Raw genomic sequence first — 22,153 nt, forward strand, 5'->3', positions numbered from 1 at the left:
CTTCCACCCCACACTTTGTACCCAGGGCTTTGCCTCTGCCCAGTAGGGTGGTCAAAATGGCTCTGGAATGTCTCTCAGCTAATTTACTTTCTAGGGATAATGTAATGATTCCCTATTTTGTAGTTTTAAAACACAGTGCTTTTTGAAACTTAAAGTGCCACCTTTGCTTCCTTGTAGATGAAACTTCCCATTCTCTCAATTCTTAACAAAACATTAACCCTGAATTTACTTTCTGGGCTTTTCTTTCCTTGCTTTTCTGCCACATGTTCATTGAAGAGCAAAGACCTAACAAACCCCAGACCGGGCGGCACAGCTGTACCTTACCTCGCTCCTCAGAAGAGTCTGGACACTGCACTTGTGAGGACAGGAGACCACCACGCAGGGACACTCAGTGTCTTCATGTTTCTACAGAGTAGAACAAAGCACATCAGCCTTGAGACACACAGCCAGTCCTCCTTTAGGCCCCACCTCGAGTCCTAGGTGGACACAAAGCACTTGTTCTGCTCAGTCCTCAGCTCTACAAGTTACCTCCCTGGTGTGAGGTCTCAGGTCCCCAGGCACGGAGCAGACTCTGACAAGGAAAGGAAGCTTGTGGAAAACAACTACACAGGTGTTTTCCTACTGACAGCTCCCGTAGCAGTGTCCCCATGTCACACTGCTCCAGGCTCATGCAGCTCCACAAGTGGTGCCTGCTCATGCACCCTATTCAGCACCCGCCCCAGGCCTCAGCTTGGGGTCTGGACATGATGTTTCTCAGACATGTGGACATGGCATCACATCCTGGGTTCTAAGCTACTGTTCTGAAATATCACACAGATTTCCCTCAGTGTGTGGGAGAGATGGTCAATTCCAGCTTTGCCTTTCTCTGACTGGTGCACACTGCAGCTCTGCAGAGACTGAATGACGGTGCTTGTTAAATCTGATGCCAGGATACTTGCTGGACGCCTGCCAGAGCACCTGCCCTAGGCACAGGAAGGGCAGGACTCTGCTGAGGATACCAAACCCAATGCACAACAAAAGCAGAGCCAGAGATGGAAGTGTCCTCTAAACAACACTGTTGAGCAAGGAGCCCAGGCAGAGTTTCCGCAGCAGCCCTGGGCTCTGTGGTCCTCACAGGTCTGTGGGAGGCCTCCTTTGGCCTCAAAGTGCTGCTGTTATTTAGGTGCATGAATGGGGAGGGCACCTGACCCAGCCTCAGTGTGTCAGAGCCAAGGAAGTGGCCCACACAAGGGAAGTATGTGCCTGGACCTAGGAGGCTCTGCTCCTCTGAGGAAGGCCTGGGCCAAGCACCAGACTCAGATGTGTTTCTAAGGCTCTTGGCCCTCTGAGCATGCATGGTGGGCCTACAGTGCAGAGGGGGAAAACCCATGAGGTATAGGCTATTCTGCTCCTGATCCTGGGCCTTGAAGCCTGCAGAGTGTTTGACTGTTTTTGAATCTTATTAAAATGGAACTCTGGACAGGAGTCCCATGTGGTGGGCTGTGTCCTGCTTCTGTGACTGACCCACAAACTGCACAGAGTTTGCAGGTCCCTTATGTCCACTATCTCGTCGCATGCTGCACGGCTCTATGATGAAGCTGTGACACGTTTTCACTGCCTTGTCACACACTGCAGGGATCCCACACTGAGGTGCTCTCATCCTCTAGCGGGGGCTCAGGCTGCTACCGGATTCTGCTGCTCTGGTCACAGCTGGCCACACTTCCTGGTGTGCGTATGCAACAATCCTGTCTGTGTACCGAGGAAGGGCACTGCCAGCTGCTTTCCAAAGTGGCCTTGCACAAACTGCCACCAGAATATATTTATTTTTCCACACAACGAGGTCTTTACAATCCTGACTTTCCACATATTATATTAATTGAGCTGTTTAAAGACACATAATAATTTCTAGAATAAGAGAAAACAATTTTTCTGACACTTTAAATCGTGCTGATTAAATATGGCAAATAAAGGGCTGAGGATATAGCTTAGTTGGTACAATGCCTGCCTCGCATGCACAAAGCCCTGGGTTCGATCCCCAGTACCACACACACACATAAAAAGGCAAATAAAACTTGGAAATAGGGGGCTGAGGTTGTGGCTCAGTAGTAGTGCGCTCGCCTAGCATGTTCAAGGCACTGGGTTCAATCCTCAGCACCACATAAAAATAAAAACAAATAAAAATAAAGGTACTGTATCCAACTACAACTAAAAAAAAATAATAAAAAAAAAACCTTGGAAATAGCTGATACCCTATCCCAGAACAGAAAACCTCAGAACACTGCAATGATCCAGAGCTTCAATGCTTTACTGCTGCATACTGGGCCAACATTTGATATATGTTACACACCACAAAAAGGAAACAGAGCCAGGTGTGGTGGCACGTGCCTGTAATCTTAGTGACTCAGGAGGCCGAGGCAGGAGGACTATAAATTTAAGGCAATTTAGCAAGACCCTATCTCAAAATAAAGGGCTGAGGTTACTTCTCAGTGACAGAGTGCCCCTGGGTTCAGTCTCTAGGATTACTTCAAAACAAACAAAAACAGGAAATAGGATGGCCGAGGCTTTCTGTCTGCATACATTAGATGGCTGCTCTTTTTAAAAATAGACTTAAGGCCTGAGAGGATGAGATTAAATGTGTTAGAGGATGAGATTAAGAGTGTTAGAGTGGAAAGACCAAAGGATCTAGGAATCCAGTCAGGCCACTGAAGGGAGAGGAGGCCCAGGGCAAGTCCCAGCACCTTCCTAGGCGTGTGAAAAAGTTCCTGTGCACAGTATTGCCCAAGTGCAGGAAGGGCGGGCACCGGTAGTGACCTTGAACACATGGGCTCCTCAGAACCTTTACTGGCTCGGGGGAAGCATGGCAGACTTGGAGATGGACTCTAGGACCCATGCTGCTGAAACAGCACGCCCAGACCTTCCATCACAAGAGAGTACTAAGACCTTTGTCACCTCTTCACATAATTCAGGCCCCAATCATGCTAACAATCGCTCCACGCCTGAGCACCCTGTCTGTGGCTGATGAATTCAAGTGCCAGGTCAAAACACATGCCGCTGCTCACTGAAGCCCTCCCTCCCTGTCAATTATAGTCATGGTGCTACCCTCGCTAGGGGAACCAAAGAGTGTCCTTGGCCATCTCCCTCCCAGAGCGCATCCAGGAGAAAGACTACCAATTATTCTCACTTATGACCCGAGGGAGGAACACAAGGTGTGGGCCCGACAGGCCCTCCATGGAATCGGGGATTGAGCCCAGGGGCACTTACCACTGAGCCACATCTCACCCCCACCTATTTCTGTATTTATATTTACAGACAGGGTCTTGTTGAGTTGCTTAGGGCCTCACTAAGTTACTGAGGCTGGCTTTGATCGTGTGATCCTCCTGCCTCTGCCTCTTGAGCCACTGGAATTACAGGCATGGGCCACTGTGCCCGGATGCCATGCCAGATCTTAGCAGCTGACTTCGCCTTGTCTATGCCCACTCAGTAACATATTTGGTGTTTAACTGACAGGCTCTACAATTCCTTCTCAAACAAAAATTAATTGCTGGATTCTATGTTCCAAATAATTGATTTTTGCAAGAAGCCAAGTGTAACTTCAATAGCAATATATTAACAAGTGTAAGGCCTGAGGTGCTATTCATTAGGTACGTCTCACTCACTGGAAGGTCACTCTTGGAGGAACTGCTCGCTTACAAGTAATACTGCTATTTCCCAACTTGCCTAAACATTCTCAGTAACTGGGAAATCTATGGTATCCCATAAGAGAAAAAGAATTCCCAGTGCAGGAGAGGCCAAGGCCCAGGATGGTGACAGGAGGTAAATTACACACAGATCGTAAAGCAGGACACATTTCATTTTATAGGGAAAAATCTAGGGCAAGAAAGCTTTCTCTACATTATAGTTATTGAGTGCTCCAGAATATTCACACAACAAGCTCTCTGGGGGCCCTCATGCCCTGGCCACGGCTTCCTCTGCCTTGGGGATGCCACTCTATCCTTCTTTAAGTCTACTCCTCTGCTGATGACCACCCCTCGTTGACAATCTGGAAGGTGTGCCCAGGCCTCTGTGAACTTTGGCCCTACTCTCTACTCACAGTGCCACAGCCGCAAGGAGCACCAATCACAAATCTGCAGCCTGGATCACTTCCCTCCACTGCTCTGCCCCCAAGCCTATTACCTCTATTGCACGGCAGTCAAGGGACACCCCAGTCCACTAGCTGATCCTGCCACAAGGGCTGGCCTCATCCTTGCCCCAAACTCAGCTAAGCCATTGGCTGATCCTACTGCCCCACCTTCAAGACATACTGCAGTACCACTGTGCCCCTACTGCCTGCACACCTGCCTCCCCAGCTCAAGGCAACCCTGTGCCTTTCCCTCATCCTGGTGTTCCATGCAGTTCCTGAAACCCACATGCCATCTCAGATTCAGACCCCAGTCCTCCCAAGCAGGCCTCTCTACACAAACCACCCAACTGCCTGGGAAGCCATCCCTCGCCATCCCTGGCCTTACTCCAGGTAAGCTGCCTTCACAGTTGTGTATTATTATCTCTTCAAACAAGAGGGTGAGCTGCCTGAGGATGCACTGTCTCTTGGAAGGGCCCTGGCAAACCATGGGCACACAGCAAGCCTTTGCTCAGTGAATGGACAGATTTAAAGTCTATCCTCCCCACTCAACAGCTCTCCTTTCTCTTTAATTTATACAGAAGTGACATGATGCCAGCACACAGTACAGAATCATGCCAAAAAGAACCAGAGCAGGAAAACATTTTAAATTCTCCTCTCTCCAAAGCAGACAGCTGAGCTTCAGCACTGCAGGACAAACCAGCCTGCCGTGAGGAATGGTTAATGTCATGCAGCTGTGAAAAGATGAGCACCCCATCACAATTTTGAGGCCTTTCTCTAAGACACGTTACAAATTCTATTGTTTTTGAACAATCATTCTTCATATTTTTGACACCCCAATGATATTCAATCAAGGCAATAAAAATGTTAAATATATAAATCAAAATAGGCAAAACAAATATAGCTTTACTCTGAAATAAAGTTAGATGAAAAGTGCTATCTAGTCCTCCTCGCTCTCTAAGGCCATCAGAATCGTCATTTAGAAAGCATTCTGCAGGGGGTGAGTCTGAACGTACAGCAGGGAGAAAGCAGCAATGCTGGGCTGTGAATGAATCATTTTGTCCCAAGTTTTAAGCTGGGTAACACTCTTTACAGTCTTCACGCACCTGCAGTGTGACCATTGGGACTTGGCTTTTGCAGTGATTACACGTGGCCTCACGGTATTTACATGCCTTTTCCACGTGATCGCGCAGGTCTTTTCTCAAGACTTTTTCTTTACAGTCGGCACGGACACAGGGAAGTTCCTCAAACTGGCAGTCATTTTTTAGATGCACCTGTAGGACAAACCACTCAAAAATTCTTAACTGGCAAAAAAAAAAAAAAAAAAAATCAGTCTGAAATGCAGATTCTAACCTCTATGCAATGAAAACCCACAGAAAGCACCTTCGGCTCTTCAGGGTTAGTGGAGGCACTCACTGTGCTCAGGGTTCCTCCACATGCTGTGGAAGAGAGTTGACGCTTCCTCCCAGACAGAGATGGTTGGGTACCAGCTAAGAACTTCCCTTTATTTCAATTCAAACATCCTCCCAGGATGAAACAGGATACTAATTTTAAAAAGAACATGGAGGGCTGGTGTTGTAGCTCAATGATAGAGCACTTGCCTAGCACGTGTGAGGCATTGGGCTGGATCCTCAGCATTACATAAAATAAACAAACAAAATAAAGGTATTGTGTCCACCTACAACTTAAAAAAAGTAAAAAAAAAAAAAAAAAATCCATGTGGAATTTCATTATGAAAAAAGGTTTCATGTGCCTTGCAAAATTAAAATCCAACCTAAATCATCCTGCTAGGGCAGGAGGATTCCAAGTTTGAGGCCAGCCTTACCATCTTTAGAAAGACTCAGTCTCAAAATAAAAAATAAAAGGGAGAGGACAGAGCTCAGTGGTAGAGCACCCATGGGTTTAATTTCTGGTACCATCAAAAAAAAAAAAAAAAAAAATCCAACTCAGGCTTTCAGGTTTCTCTCTATTCTAATTAAGGTAGGCATGCCAACAACTCTACCAATGGTATCATAAAAATAACACTGTATGCCCCAGAGGTCAGACCATTTTCCTAGAGACTGTGTGTTTTAATACATGTTTACGGTACAAAGTATTGGAACATTTTCATCCACGCATATATTATGCTTTTTTTTAAAAAATATTTTTTAGTTGCCAGTAAATCTTCTCACATATGCCAGGCAAGTGCTCTACCACTGAACCACAGCTCCAGTCCGCCCATATCACTCCTGATCATCATCATCCACCTTTCTTCTATCCTCCCCAAGACAGTGATTTACAACTTTTATTTATTTATTTTTTGCTACTGGCAACTGAACCCGGGGAGCTCTACCACTGAACCACATTCCCACCCCTTTTTATATTTTATTTAGAGACAGGGTCTTGCTAAGTTACTTAGGGTCTCAATAAGTCCCTGAGGCTGGCTTTGAAACTGGATCCTCCTGCCTCAGCTTCTTGAGTCACTGGGATTGCAGAGAGGGACCTGAATTCCTCAGCAGGAAACTGTCTGGTGCCACAGGCACCTACCAGCAGCTGACCCAGGGTTAACTGCTCTGCACATCCTCTGCTCTCGTTCCGACAGTAGATCTGAAGGGCTAGGATCTCTCTCTTGCAGCAATTGTCTTTAAACACCTAAAAATGAAAGATGGTTATTTTAGAGGATTAATATTTCTGAATCTCCACATGCTACTGTTTTGGACAAGGCAAACCACTCTTAAAAACTCATGAGAGGGGCTGGGGTTGTGGCTCAGTGGTAGAGCACTTGCCTCACATGTGTGAGGCACTGGGTTCAATTCTCAGCACCGCATATAAATAAATGAGTAAAATAAAGATCCGTCACACTAAAAATATTTTAAAGAAACCTCATGACAGCAACTCTGAAAGTAGACCTCAGAAAGTACAAAGGACGCTCTTAATTTCTAAAAGTGGAATGAAAGAGCTGTACCAGCAAGAAACAGGGTTCAAGTCCCACGCCCATGACAACTATCTTCTAATAGATGAGCCCAAAGAAAAGGAATTACATTGAACTGTTCAAGGTCACTCTGAAGCACCCACCATTCTCCCTTTCATCTTTTATTTTCAGACAGTTGAGAACTTTTGACATAACTTTAGTTGTGGAGGGCTGGGCAGGCCCAAGCGCAGGCCGCGATCTGTGGGGTGCACCTCCTAACAAAGGACCCCGTGCACAGGCTAGCGCATAGGTTGCTTGCTAGGAAACCAGGCCAATTACTGCATGGGACCATATTTTAGAATGATTTGTAAAACATTTATTTTGGTTTCTTTTCCTGGGTTTATGCTGCTTATAATTCATATTTATCCCAAAATGAAGCTTTTAAATACATAGCACAAAGGTCCATTAATAATGGAATATTTCTTTGAAAATAAAAACCTGCTTGGCTTTAATTTTATTTTCCCCTAGAAAACAAATGCTCTCCCTCTAACAGTCCACAGTGTCTCATCCTCAGAAAGACCCTGAGAAACTCCCCTCTGTCGATCCCAGGTTTGAAGGAGGGAAACAGGCACTCAACAGACCTTTCCCAGCCCCCAGGCCAAGAGCAGATTTAGCAGCTTGAAAAAACTGATTTGGAGACAATCTAATCCCTCATAAACATGATTTTTAAAAAGGTCACGAATTAAGGTACAAAAGTCATCAAAACAGCTATTTTTCTATGCCACTAAGTTCCCTAAGTTGTTGGAGTCTAAGCTATTAACAAAAAAGTACTGATTGAAAACAACCAGAGTAGCCAAGTCAGAGTCTGCGCGCTAAAAAGGTCTGAGATCACTGACTCCAAGGTCCCTTTTCCAGGTAAGAAGCCTGAAGGCCCATACCATGTGGGGACTGCTGGGTGCTCCAGGTCCCCCGGGGCCCCACTGGCTCTGCTCTGACCATGAGGACTTATGGCTTTACTCTGTCTTATTAATGATTCTTCAGCAAAACTAGTAATCTGTCCTTAGCTATCAATGTCACTGAAAAATAAAGATCATCATTCTGAATAACAAAAGAGACCAACAGCCCCCTTAACCTGTGATTCCAATTGTCAGGGGTGTGTGAGCACCTTCACGGTTACCAGGTCGAGCAACTGCCGTTCTTGTGATCACTGACCTAAGTCTTTAGCAGGGCAATGCTAAGAAAGGGCATGGGGTGGTGGTGAGCCAGTTTCTTTTCCAAGCCTTCCAGAGCAGGTTCCAATGAGTGCCCTGTCCCCAGCAGACCAGAGGCATCTGCTGCCAGTAGCCTCACACTTTACATTTACCTAGACTGCCCTGACTGACAAGTTCAACTTCTGCAAGTGCTTAAGACAGCAAAACCCAGAGCAGGAATCTTACTGTACAATTTAATGACTTACATTAAAAACCTGTTAGGTTCATTAATCAAAATATTGGAACCACATACATTTTTATTGATCTTTAAGTGCTTTAAGAATGAGTCCTTTTAAACCACAAGTGTGCCCGGCAGGGCTTGGCAGGGCTTGGCAGGGCTTAGCAGGGCGTGGATGACTGCCTTAGGCCCCAGCGGGAAGCCGGTGGGTGAGCCAGTAGGTGAGCTAGGTGGCCCCTTGCACCCTAAGTGGGCAGGGACATCCATGGGCTCTGGCTGGCATGGACACTGCCTGGGAAGAGGACAGAGAATAAATTCAAAGGAACCCCTCACACTAGTGCACATCTGAAGGTACCATCTAGCCTAAGGGCTGAGCATCAACTGACGACTGCAGGGGCAGACCACAGATGGCCCTCGACAGCACTCACTCACACCAACTCCCTGACTACTCATAAACCTCTGGGGTCTTAGCAGGTGACACTTTGCTGTTACAGCAAGATGGGCGCAGAGGTCAAAGTGCCTCACAGGGGACACCCAGGGATCTGATCCCCCTCCTCTGCCCAGGTGCTTACATGGTGCTGGGCCTCAAAGCCTGCTGCACCACCTGTTCAACCCGGGATGCAACTGAGCTCCAGAGCCTCCAGCGTACCAAATGCAGACCATGTGGAGAGGTACCCAGCTTAAAACTCCTGACAAAACAGTTCATTCACAGCCCAAGAATACCTTGTCTTTAATGATGCTTTCTTGACACGCTGTACATTTTGGACTCGAGGAACTGGAGGAAACACAATAGTGACGTTAGAGCAGAGTCCCTTTCTCACTGGGCTCCCTGGACACCAGGACCCACCCCCTTTCTGGTCAGGTGCCAGCTTGGGCAATAGGCAGAGCATCAGGATGCCACGGGCAATCTGGTTTAAACATGAAGCCTCTGGAGAGAAGGGCGGAATTATTTTTTAAATGGTAATTTTTCAAAAGGAAGCTATTAAGTACAACAGCTTAGTTCAATTCCCTTGGAAAGCCCCTCTTGAAGCACATAAAAGCGCCATGTCCTACGGGAAGGCAAACGTGCTGCTGCGGGAGGCTGGGTGCTCCTGCCCCGACACCAGCCAGTTCTTGCTCCACAGTGAACCTTCTCTGCTGCATGTTGAAAGGCCAGTGCCAGCTGGAGGGGAGCTGCCCTCCCTGTTTGCTACAGGCCTCTTCTGGGCCTGAGGTGCAATTGGGCCCTGGGCCCCCGGCTGGTGGACATCAGTGCTGAGCCTGTGGTGCCATTGCTTTTGCCTTGCCCCCAGGTTGGACAAAGCCAGGCTGGCTACCTAGGTTAGGTGGGCAAGACCACAGGAGTAAGACAGGACGGGTGACAGCTGGTGGTGGGGAGATAGTCTGGCTGCTGGGCTCCCTGGGGCTGGGAGCAAGCACATCTGGGCAAGGCTCTGCCTGTACCGAATGCTGACTCTACCTCCCTCCAGCATGCACAGTAGAGCACCTGTACACACACTTGCTGGTGCCTGTCTGCCCACAGAACACTGAGTGCCTCAAACACAACTGCCACAGAGGTGAGGACACCATGGTTTTGTGGACAGAGTGGCCAACATCACCAAGGGAGGCTTCACAGGATGGAACTGGGGAGGATGCAGGGCAGGTGGGGCAGGTACAGGGTGACCTCAGAGACTCAGGCATGGGATCCCACGGACTTTCCCCAAAGGACTCACAAGCTGGGCAGAGACTCTCATTCACTGCCTCTGGGCTTGAAGCCGTCAAGGTTGACTTTTACTTTCGAGAGAAATGAAATGGAAGGAAGGAGAGGTGGAAGAGCAGGGACAGGCACAGCAGGCTGCTGGCAAGGCGTGGTACTTGGGGACCCACCTCAGCAGGGTGGCCATGCAGCTTTCGCAGAACCGGTGCCCACACTCGGTCTGCCTGGGGTTGCACAGCACCAGGCGGCACTTCTCACACTTGTACTTGTCCTCCACGGCCTTCACAAACTTCTCCTTATAGCCTCCTTGCTCGGGGACCAGCACAGACCCACTGCGGTCGGGCTGCAGCTTCAGTGGGGGGTTGGTCTGCAGTGCGCCCACAGAGTCCATCTTTTTACTCGACTCCATTTTAGGAAAGAGAAATTCTGCCAGGAAAAGACAATAGATCAGGAGAGCGCCACCCTGTCACCCCAGGCAGGGAAGGAGCAAACAGCTCTGGAAAAGCAAAAGTGCCCGAGAGACCCCTGCGATCCCTTCTGCCTGTCCCTACAGGCTGCGAATGGGACGCGACTAAATGGCTTCTTTCTGTGATGGTATTTCTATCTGAATACCACCAGTACTACCACCAAAAATACTCCCTAGGGGTGTACCGGGGAAACTATATTTTCAAGGTACTTTAAAATGTACACAGTACTCTGTTATGTCATATTTCAAATCCTATGCATTTTTCCAATATTTAGGTCAAAGCAGTAGCCACTGTCAGTCATGGTTAACTTTACAGCATGATTCCAGGTGTCTCTGTCACACCATGATGACACTGCAGTCAAGCCCAGGCCAGAACAGTATGACGCATCTCCACGCACTGCTGGCCAGGACTGATGTGCTTCCAGAAGTCCAGCAACACTCCTTATAAAGTGAAGCCCCACCTCGTGCCCACTAGCCCTCAAGCTCTGCTTCTGCCCCCAACTGTGGCTTTACCAAGTCCTGAATCACCCTAAGCACGCTGCATTGCTGAGCGCTGGGTAGGCCCCTCTGCGGGGCTCTTCCTTTTTCTTTTCTTTTTTGTGGTACTAAGTACTGAACTCTAGGGTGCTTTACTACAGCTCCATCCCCAGATCTTTCTATTTTTTTTATATTTGGGGACAGGGTCTAAGTTGAAGATGCTGGCCTTGAACTTGCACACTTGCTTCAGCTCCTCCTGCTTCAGCCCGCTTAACTGCTGGGTGTGCTTGCTGTGCTCTGCCCCCAGGTTGCAAGGCATTTTCACACCAAGGCTGAGAGGTGTACATGGCAGGGGGCCCTTTGCACATGAGGCCAAGGGTCTGGCAGATACTAAGATGTCTAGCAACAGGGCTGGCAGATGGGACGCTGAATTGGATGGGGTCTCCTGTGACTCTGGGCAGGCTCTCCTACTGCACCTGGCTCAAAGTTTCTCGGCAAGGATGACTGCCTCCCACCTGCAAGTCCATGCACTGGTAAAGTAAGCACTACTAAAAATGAGGCACAAAGTCTCTGTCCACTGAAACTGTGAGGTCAAGTAAACAAAAATTATCACAAAGCAGCTGCATAAAGTTCCTAAGGAAACATTAGCTTAAATGACAATTATACTATGCATTAATGAATATGAGCCTAGCTGGGTGTGATGGCAGCGGTATGGGAGGCTGAGGCAGGAGGATCGAAAGTTCAAAGCCAGACTCAGCAAAAGTGAAGTGCTAAGCAACTCAGTAAGACTCTGTCTAAATAAAATACAAAATAGGGCTGGGGGTGTGGCTCAGTGGCGCCTGAGTTTAATCCCTGGTACCCACCCCCCCCCAAAAAGAATAAATATGAATAAACTAATCATTCTGAATATTTGCTGATACATTTATCTAAAGCACATTTTAAATGTTTCCAGATGGTGGTATAAAGGCTGTTTTTTCTAATTTTCTGGATATTATACAATGAGTGTAGATAACAGTGTTGAGATAGATCTGTGCTTCACAAACTTTCTGAGGGAAGTTTCTGCCCAGATTCTTGCAACATTTGTTTACCGGGCTTCTGTTGGGCAGCTCTAGCTCATGGGCATATGTGTCCTTCCTGCCTCTGGGCCCAGCCAGCCCTACTCATCCACATGCCTCAGTAAGGAAGGGAGGCCACAAGGGGACTGGCGATCACATGTGGACTAGGCATGCAGGCCCCAGGGGGAGATCCAGACCCAGATGCCTGATGGAGCCTTTGCACTGAGATTCACTCTCCCAGCCCAATCCTCCTCCATCCTTTTCCATAACAGGGTAACGTAGCTGTTGACCAATGAAGTGTCTTTCAAAATGAATCGGTTCCCTGGCAGGTGAGGTGGTGCATACCTGTAATCCCAGTGGCTTGGGAGGCTGAGGCAGGAGGATTCCAAGTTCAAGGTCAGCCTCAGCAATTTATCAAGGACCTCAGCAAATTAAGGAAACCCTGTCTCAAAATAAAAAGGACAGGGAATGCAGGTCAGTGGTAGAGCACCCCGGGGCTCAATCCCCAGTGTGTGTTTGTGTGTGTGTGTGTACACCAAACACCAAATTCTTTTTTGTTTGTTTTGGTACTAGAGAGTGCACCCAGGAGTGCTACTAAGCTACATCCCTAGTATTGACTTTTGAGACAGGGTCTTACTAAGCTGCTGACACTGGCTTCAAACTTGTGATCCTCCTGCTCAGCCTATAGGCACTGGGATTACAGATGTGTGCCACAGTACCACACATGTGACAAATTTTCCTCACAAGATCCTGGGCGTCCACCCCAGGCCCAAACCTCCTCTCTTCAGGGAGAGACTCAGAGGGGCCACTGTACCCCTCGGACCAGCAGGGCAGACACAGGGATTCGAAAGGGAGCAGAGCCAGCTCCTCCCGCTCCTCTGAGCTCTGTTCTTGCACTGCTTCTTGCTGCCTCTTTCTGAGGCTCAGAGAATGAATGTTTTATGGCTGGGGAGGGATCAAACCACTGCCAACAGCACAACACCTGACAGATTCATGATGTGGTGGTGAGGCCACACCTAGGTTAGCTTTAATAAAATACAATGTGGTTATGGAAAAGTGAGGGCACCAGTGTGAAATCTGGGGACTTGTGAAAACAAAAGAAGTTTTCGAGATGACCTCAAAGGGTCAGTGACTCTGCTTGCAACCAGAATCCCGTCCATTTGGATGCCTGCTAATCTTTCCTAACTAAGTGAAGAAAGAATCCAGGGCTAACTGCATCCAATGAAAGGGTTGGCCGGGCCCAACCTGCTTCCCACTCCCTGCCCCTCAGATACTTCAGCTTCCCAGCCCTGGCCTCTGACAGGGCATTGATGAATCGCCCAGGCTTGGGCTGGGTTTGGCTCAGTGGTAGGGCACCTGTCTAGCATGTGTGAGACACTGGGTTCGATTTTCAGCACTGCATATAAATAAATAAAATAAAGGTCCATTGACAGGTAAAAAATATTTATTTAAAAAATAAAAATTGCCCAGGCTGGCCTGGACTTGTGATTCTCTTGGCTCAGTCTTCTGAACAGTGGGGATTACAGGTGTGTGACCTGCACCTGGCTTATAAATTGCTTTTTGTTGAAATCACATTGCACTCATGATGGTTGTCTTCTGGGTTTTGCTACATATTTCAATGTTATTTTTCACATGCAAATAGTGTAAGAGATTTTCCTACATGAGAAAATACTGGTTATACAAGATGACACACCACGTGAATTAACAGCTTTTGTAATTGAGAAGCTAACAACTGCCTAGCTACATTTCTCCCCCAAAACACAAACTGAGTCTCCAGTGGCAATATATTCAAAGCTAAGGAGACAAAAACAAATAAAAGCCTGAGTCCACACCATATCAAGGGAGCCCTGCCCCACTCAGCACCAGCGCCACTTTTGGAGCCGGACAACATCCTGACTGTGTTCCTCAGAATGCCGACTTTAAGAGCCATGGTTCAGGCTCCAGCTCCCTGAGCCAAGGTGAGCTACTAGGGGCAGGGTGGAGAGGGTGAGAAGCAGGGGAGGCCGAGTGAGGAGAGGTGCTCCAACTGCTGAGGTACGGCTCACCATGATGGACGCCCAGCTCTGCTCAGGCCAAGCTGGCTGTTCCTGGTGTGGTCTGGGGAGGACCGTCCTGAGGTAAGCCTTCCTGAACACAGGTCTGCTCATTTGGGTAAGCACACAGCAACAGAGCTGCCGGAGACACGCTGACGTGTGTTTTAAGATACCAGATTCACTGCTAACCTGTCTTTGAACAGGATGGGCCAAAGGGTATTTATTTCCTCCACCAGCCAGGGAATGACTGAACACTAGTTGGAGCCCCCACTTGACCTTGGCCTCACCACATTTCTGGGAAGTGCTGTGCTCCACACTGCTAAGCACAGGGTCCTCGGGTGCATGCTCACCCAAAAAGCCCTGGGAGCAGGACAGTGCTCCAGGGCACCCACAAGCAGGCCCTCGTCAGGTCAGGACTCTGCAGAGGTTGGCCACAACCACTGCCCTCATTTCAATGCCTACTATGGGGGCAGCAATGTATACACCTCTGTGCCTGCTGTGTCGGGGGACACAGGGAGGAAGGAAACTGAACCTGTCCTCAGAGAGCTTCGAGGGGATGGGGAGGGTGGGTGGAGAGGAGGGGCCCTCCAAGGTCAACAACTGAGTGCGAGCACTGTACCAGACACACAGGGTGTCTCTTCAAAAGAGGAAGCCCCCACCTCTGCTTTGGAGCATCCTGGGAGTTCCCAAGTTGGGCTGATGGCCTAATTCCAATTTTCCAATTCCAGCAGAGGAAGAGGAAGATGTCAGCAACACCCACCAGCAGGTGGCTATGGATGGGACCTGGGGTTTACTTTGGTACTGGGGATTGAACCCAGGCGAGCTCTCCCACTGAGCTTTCATCCCAGGCCCTTTTCACTTTGAGATAGAGCTTTGCTAAGTTGCCAAGTCTGGCCTGGAAGTAGCAATCCTCCTGACACAGCCTTCTGAGTTGCTGGGTTTACGGGTGTGCACCACCTCCCGTGGCTTGGGATTGGGGTTTCTTGGGAAGATGACATGATTGCAGATAAGACCCAGGTGGGTTGAGTGGTGCCAGGGCAGGATTTGGTCCACATTGGGGAGCCAGCCAGACAGGGCAGCTGGCTATGAGCAGGTCTGGGTGGGAAGGTGGCCTACTGTCACTTCTGTCTGGCACAGCACTTATCCTCTGAGCCTCACTTTTTCACTACCCTCACAGAATTATCAGACATCACTAGGATAACACATGCAGAATCCCCTCAAACTCTTCCGCACCATACAAGTAAAAGATGGCTCTCCCTATGAACTGGGGTTAGGAGTCTGTCACAGTTGGGGCTGGCTCCTCATCTCAAAGTCTTTTTTCACTACGTTTTTCATCACTTAGGCAAGAAGAAACAAAAAGCATCCACACTGGAAAGGAAGAAATAAAACAATTCCTAGTTTCAGATGATATGATCTTATATGAAACAGAAAATCCTAAGGAACTGACCAAAACCTAGAACAAACTTATTTAGCAAGAATATAGAATACAACAATATATAAAAATTAATAGCAATTATATAATAGCAACGGACAACGTGAAAATGAAATCAAGCAAACAATCCATTTTAAATACTATCCAAAAGAATAAAATATCCAGGAATGGATAGAGAAGAAGACATATATACTGAAATTATAATCATACATCAAGGAGCTGATATTATAGGTGTATACCACTTCCTGACTTTAAAATTTACAACAAAGCTAAGCATCAGGACACTGTGGTATTGGCACAAAGAGACACACACGTGTAGACCATCGAACAAACTCCAAGTTCAGAAATTAATCCTGACATTTATAGCCACAATCAACTTTTGACAAGGATTCCAAAACCAATCAATGGGAAGGAACAGCATGCACTCAAGGGGAGCCCCAGGTGCTAATGGGCTGAGCTGCTGGTCACTGCCAGAGCTGCTTAGACACCTGCCTCATCTTTCTCTGGGGTGTGGGGCTCTGAGGAGCTCCACTACACAACAATGCATACTGCCTCTCTCTGGGAGGACGGGAATATGGTTCTCTTGCCTTTCAAGAAAAATGTGTTAGGAGCTATGTATAAAATAAACTGTGTGCAATACATGTGAAGTACATGTAGTGTGAGGACAAAATGAGCCCAGAGCCCAGCGCCCACTTGAGTCGGCACCTGCCACATGCTGCTTCCTCAGCCCCCCACCAATCTTACTGAAGGCAGACAAACACCCCAACTTTATGTTCTCAGCTCTCCTGCTAGCAGACTTAAATAACCAACTTCCGCCTATTCTCCTGCCCTTCACAAGAACATGCCCCCTGTCCTGGGCTGTGTCTACATCTTGGGAGGTAGAGGGATACTGGTGGCCAGGTCGTGCAATTGGCTAGTTTCAGAAGCAAGTTCCAAAATGCTCTCCTAGGGCAAAGGCAGCAACACATGTCCGTCAGCAGAAGGTGAGTGTCTGCTAACCCACACCCTCACCCACATTTGAGCTCCAAATCTCTGACAGCCTACCTGTGGAGAATAAAACCAATCTTTTCTCCTCTGCTCTCACACTACAATAATCAATATGGACAACTTCTGTGACTCCCAAAGATGTGGGGATGGAGATGTGGCTTAGTGGTAGAATGCATGGTGAGGCCCAGGGTCTGAACCCTAGTCCTACAAAAATACATAAAATTCAAAGGTGGGGGGCTTCTGCACACCAGCAAGTAGGCCATCATCTCTGTAGCCAACACCAGCAAGGTACCCTCGACTCCAACTCCACTCTGATACTTCTACCTGGGGACAGCATCGAATCCCACAGGTGCAGGACCAATGGCCACAACTGCCCTACCTTTGGATGCTAGGCACAAGCCCAAGTGGTTTTAACCCTGCTTCTGACTGACTGCTATAAACAGAGTCCCACAACCCTCTCTTTAGGTTCAATTAATTGGCTAGAAGAATTCAAAAACCCAGGGAAACACTTACTTACATTTACTAGCTTATTATAAAAGATAGGAGTTATGTATGGGAGTGGGGGTGCACCCCTGTAATCCTAGCTACTCCAGAGGCTGCGGGGATTGCAAGTTCCAGGCCAGCCTCAGCAACTTAGTGAGACCCTAAGCAATTTAGTGAGACCCTGTCTCAACATAAAAAATAAAAAGGCTGGGGGTGTGGCTCACTGGTGAAGCACCCTGGGTTTAATCCTGGGGTGAGGAAGGAGGAAGAGGAGGAGGAAGAGGAAGAAGAGGAGGAAGAGGACGAGGAGGAGGAGGAGGAGTTGCTGGTTGTGGTGGTGCATGCCTGTAATTACAGCCACTCCAGAGGCAGAGGCAGGAAGATCGAAAGTTCCAGGCCAGTCTCAGCAACTTAGTGAGACCCTATGTCAAAAAAACTTTTTTTTAAAAAACATTCCATTAGTTGTTGTTGTTTTTTTTTTTTTTAAAGAGAGAGAAAGGGGGAGGGAGAGAGAGAGAGAGAGAGAGAGAGAGAGAGAGAGAGAGAGAATTTTAATATTTATTTTTTAGTTATCGGCGGACACAACATCTTTGTTTGTATGTGGTGCTGAGGATCGAACCCGGGCCGCACTCATGCCAAGCGAGCGCGCTACCGCTTGAGCCACATCCCCAGCTCCTCCATTAGTTGTTGATAGACCTTTATTTATTTATATATGGTGCTGAAAATTGAACCCAGTGCCTCACATATGCTAGGCAAGCAGTTTACCACTGAGCCACAACCCTAGCCCCAAAATAAAAATTTTAAAAAGGGCTGCAGACCTAGTTAAGTGGTAGAGCAATTGCCTACCATGTGTGTGGCCCTGGGTTTGATCCCCAGTATTAGGGTAGGAGTGGGGGAAGACTGAGTAGAAGAAACGCAGAATGCACAAGCTGTGTGCAGGGAAAAGGAGCCCCTGCAGCCTCCCTGGGCGGATGACCCTCTAGGAGCCCCCACATAATCTGCAACCCAGACGCTTTCTGAGACCCACTCCACTTCCTCCATGGAGGCTGCACTACATGTGCATGACTGACTAGATTCTCTGGCCACTGGCGTCTGCCCTCCTGGAAGATGGGGTAGAGCTGAACGACCAATTCTCTAATTCTACCTGGGCTTTCTAGTGACCAGTCCCAGTACCGCCAGCCATCAGTCAACTCATTAGCAAATAAAAAGTCACTGTCACTTCAAAGATTCCAAGAATCTCAGGAGTGGTAATCCAGGAAACAAAGGTGAAGACTAAATATATATATTAATTAAAAATAATTTTTTAGTTGATGGACCTTTATTTTATTTATTTCTATGCAGTGCTGAGGATCAACTCCAGTGCCTCACACATGCGAGGCAAGTGCTCTACCGCTGTGCTATAGTCCCAGCCCCCAAATATATATTTTATAATACCAAACTCACAGGTACCACTTCTAAAGTATATACCCAACAGAACTTTTAAGAAAAAGGTACTCAAAAAAACAAAACAAAACAAAAAAAAACTTGTGGACAACCCTATCCACAGCAGCACTACTGACAAGAGCCACAAGGTGCAACCAGAGTACCATCCACGGATGAGTGGATAAACAAGACATGGCCCACCCACAAGAAGGGATGTCATGCAGCCTCACAAAGGAACAAAAGCTCCGGTTCATGTAACTGACGTGGGTAAACTTTGAAAACATAATTATTTTATTTAGGCCAAATAAAAGAAGCAGACACCAAAGGTCACATATTTTATGTTTCTATTTATAAGAAACATATATAGAAAAAGCAGTGATCATGAAATTCATTTGGAAAAAGAAGAGGCCCAGAATAGCCAAAGCAATTCTGAGTGAGAAAAGTGATACAGGAGGCTTCACAATACCACACCTTCAATGACATCTCAGAGCTGTAGTGACCAAAACAGCCTGGTAGGGCACGGAAACAGACAGGAAGACCAATGGTTCAGAAGAGAAGACACAGAGACAGGCCCACACACACAGTTATCTCAACCAGACAAAGGCTCCGTGAACATACACTGGAACAAAGAGAGCCTCTCCAACAAATGGTGCTGGGGAAACTGGAAATCCATAAAAGCAGAATGATATTGAATCCTTATCTCACCCTGCACAAAACTCATCTTAGGGCTGGGGTTGTGGCTCAGTGGTAGAGCGCTTGTCTAGCAAGTGTGAGGCACTAGATCCTCAGCACCACATAAAAATAAATAAAATAAAATAAAGATATGGTATCCATGTATAACTAAAAAATATTAAAAAAAAAAAAAAAGAATGTGAACAGAGCCCAAGAACAGGGGAAAATCTTTACCACAGATAGAGCATTCATCTCTAAGGTTACACAAATAACTCAAAAACTTAACACCCAAAACACAAATAACCCAATCAATTAATGGGCAATGGAACTCAACAGACACTTCATAGAAGAAATATGAATGGTAAAAAATATAGGAAAAAATGTTTGACATTCCTAGCAATTAGAGAAATGCAAATTAAAACTACACTGAGATTTTATCTCACTCCAGTCAGAATGGCAATGATAAAGAATACAAGTAACAGGCTGGGGCTGTGGCCCAGCAGTAGAGCGCTCATCTAGCACAAGTGAGGCGCTGGGTTCAATCCTCAGCACCACATAAAAATAAATAAATACAATAAAAGTATTGTGTCCAACTACAACTAAAAAAAAAGAATACAAGTAACAATAAATGTTGGTGAGAATGTAGGGAAAAAGGCACACCCATACATTGCTGGTGGCACTGCAAATTGGTGGAACCACTATGGAAAGCAGTAGGGAGATTCCTTAGAAAATTTGGAATGGAACCACCATTTGACCCAGGCATCCCACTCCTAGGTTTATACCCAAAGGACTTGAAATCTGTATAGTATAGTGACACAGCCACATCAATGTTGATATCAGCTCAATTCATAATAGCCAAGCTATGGAACCAACCGAGGTGCCCTTCAACAGATGACTGGATAAAGCAAATGTGGCATATATACACGATGGAATATTACTCAGCCATAAAGAAGAAAGAAATTATTGCATTTCCTAGTAAATGGATGGCATGGGAGAATATCATGCTAAGTGAAATAAGCCAATCCCCCAAAATTAAACACCAAATGTTCTCTCTGATATGTGGATTCTAACACACAACTCAAGAGGGTGGGGAGGGGAAGAATAGATAGTCTGCTGAATTAGACAGAGGGAAGGAAAGGAAGGAGGTGGGAATGGGAAGGACAGTAAAATTAATTGAACATAACTTTCCTAGCCTTGTATTTGAATACATGACCAGGGTCATTCTACATCATATACAACCACAAGAACAGGATCCTGATAGTTACACTCCATGTACGTATAATATGCCAAAATACATCCTACTGTCATGTACATCTAAAAAGAACAAATAATTAAAAAAAAAAAGAAACATAGAACAGGTACATCTGTTAGCACAGGTGATTACCTAGAAAAGAGCAGAAATGGGAGAAAGTAGCAATAAGAAAGGGAGTCAGCAGACAAAGGAGCCCTTGACCAGCAACTGACCCACAGAACTCAACGCCCATCATGCCACACCAGAGGACACATGTCCACCCCGCTTGTGTGGGTAGGCTATAGAAGAAACCCACCTCAGGAAGGCGGGCAGACTTCCCAGGGCCCCTGAGTGGACCCCCAGTCTCCTCTCCCTCTCCACACTCACAGGGGCGCTTCCCACTCCTTGCAGAGGGCAGGCACACCGTGTTCCCAAGGTCGCTCCACCCTGCTGTGCTGCGCTGTGCTCTTGGGCCAGGGCAGCTGCCCAGCTCTTGGGCATTACACACAAGGACTGAGGATCACTCCACGGCTGACTCTCCCATTTGGTACAAATCCATGAAGGTAGAAAGCAGACTTGAGGGAACAGCCAAGTGACCAACTGTTTAATGGGGACAGGATTTCCTTTTGGGGTAATGAAGACATTTTAAAAGTGAGCCCTGAGAGCCAGTGAACTGTTAACTTTAAAATGGCTGATTTTATATTATGTGAATTTCACCTCAATTTAAAATTCTATTGTTGGCTGGGCGCGGTGGCACACTCCTGTAATCCCAGCGGTTCAGGAGGATCGTGAGTTCAAAGCCAGCCTCATCAATGGTGAGGCACTAAGCAACTCAGTGAGACCGTCTCTAAATAAAAATTTTTAAAAAGGGGGGCTGGGGGTGTGGCTCAGTGGTGGAGTACCCCTCAGTTCAATCCCTGGTATCCCACCCCCCCAAAATAACTATTGTTACGAAAACTCACCATAAATACTTTAGTACCAGCAGAATGACTAAACTTTACAACAATGGAAAATGGCAGGTTTGAGCAAGGATAATGAATGGAGCAATGGGAACTTTCTACACTGTTGGAGGGAACATAAAATAGTGTGTCCATTAGGGAAAACAGACAGGTCCTCAAAAAGTTAGTTACCCCAGGATCCAGCAATCCCTCTCCTCCATGTACCTGCAACAGAACTGAAAATAGCTCACACAAAACCCTGCACACCAATATTCATGGCAGCGCCACTCATGACAGCCGAAAAGTAGACTCAGCCCCAAGGCCCACCGACGGTGAGTGGAAAACAGAACGTGGTCCATCCAGGCATCAGAACAGCACCCAGCCACAAGAAGGAATAAAGTTTTGACGCGTGCTGCCACACGGACGAACCCTGAACCTACTATGCCAAGTGACAGAGGTCAGACGAAGGTCGCGTGCCAGCTGACTCCACCAGCATGGGAAGTCCACAACAGGCAACTCCACAGAGACAGAGTCCCCGGGTGCAGGTGCAGGGCCTGAGGGGATGGGAGCGACCAGTGAGTGTTCTGGACTTGGAGAGTAGCGATGGGTGCAGAATACTGAGGACACAAAGCCACTGAACTATGTGTTTTAAGCAGTTTAAATGGTAAATTTTATGTGATTTTTAATTTCAATTTTTAGAATGTAAAAATGTTCATATGGAAAGAGTCAGAAGGATGAGACATAAAACCCTCTCCATCCCGCACCGCCTGGTAACCACCCCTCCCTATGGCAAAGGAAAGGGTCGCATACTAGACCTCCTGCCGTTCTGCTGGTCCTGTTAGGATAG

General features: G+C 47.2%; 1 protein-coding gene across 6 annotated transcripts in view; it reads right to left on the reverse strand.

Annotated features, from left to right (window-relative positions):
* Traf3 (TNF receptor associated factor 3) overlaps nt 1–22,153 on the reverse strand; it is a 118,944-nt gene that overhangs the window by 21,751 nt on the left and 75,040 nt on the right. For 5 of the 6 annotated variants that reach the window (XM_076849590.2, XM_076849593.2, XM_076849595.2 and 2 more), the window contains 5 exons: nt 10,281–10,536; nt 9,138–9,189; nt 6,623–6,727; nt 5,203–5,370; nt 325–405 (listed from right to left, as the gene is read on the reverse strand). In XM_076849590.2, the coding sequence (XP_076705705.1) occupies nt 325–405; nt 5,203–5,370; nt 6,623–6,727; nt 9,138–9,189; nt 10,281–10,519 (645 nt within the window). In that variant the 5' untranslated portion in view covers nt 10,520–10,536. Of the gene's footprint in view, nt 1–324; nt 406–5,202; nt 5,371–6,622; nt 6,728–9,137; nt 9,190–10,280; nt 10,537–12,453; nt 12,551–22,153 lie in introns of all 6 variants that reach the window. The other variant, XM_076849591.2, reaches the window with a different exon arrangement.

Source organism: Callospermophilus lateralis, chromosome 3 (assembly GCF_048772815.1).
Source record: "Callospermophilus lateralis isolate mCalLat2 chromosome 3, mCalLat2.hap1, whole genome shotgun sequence".
Lineage (NCBI taxonomy): Eukaryota > Metazoa > Chordata > Mammalia > Rodentia > Sciuridae > Callospermophilus > Callospermophilus lateralis.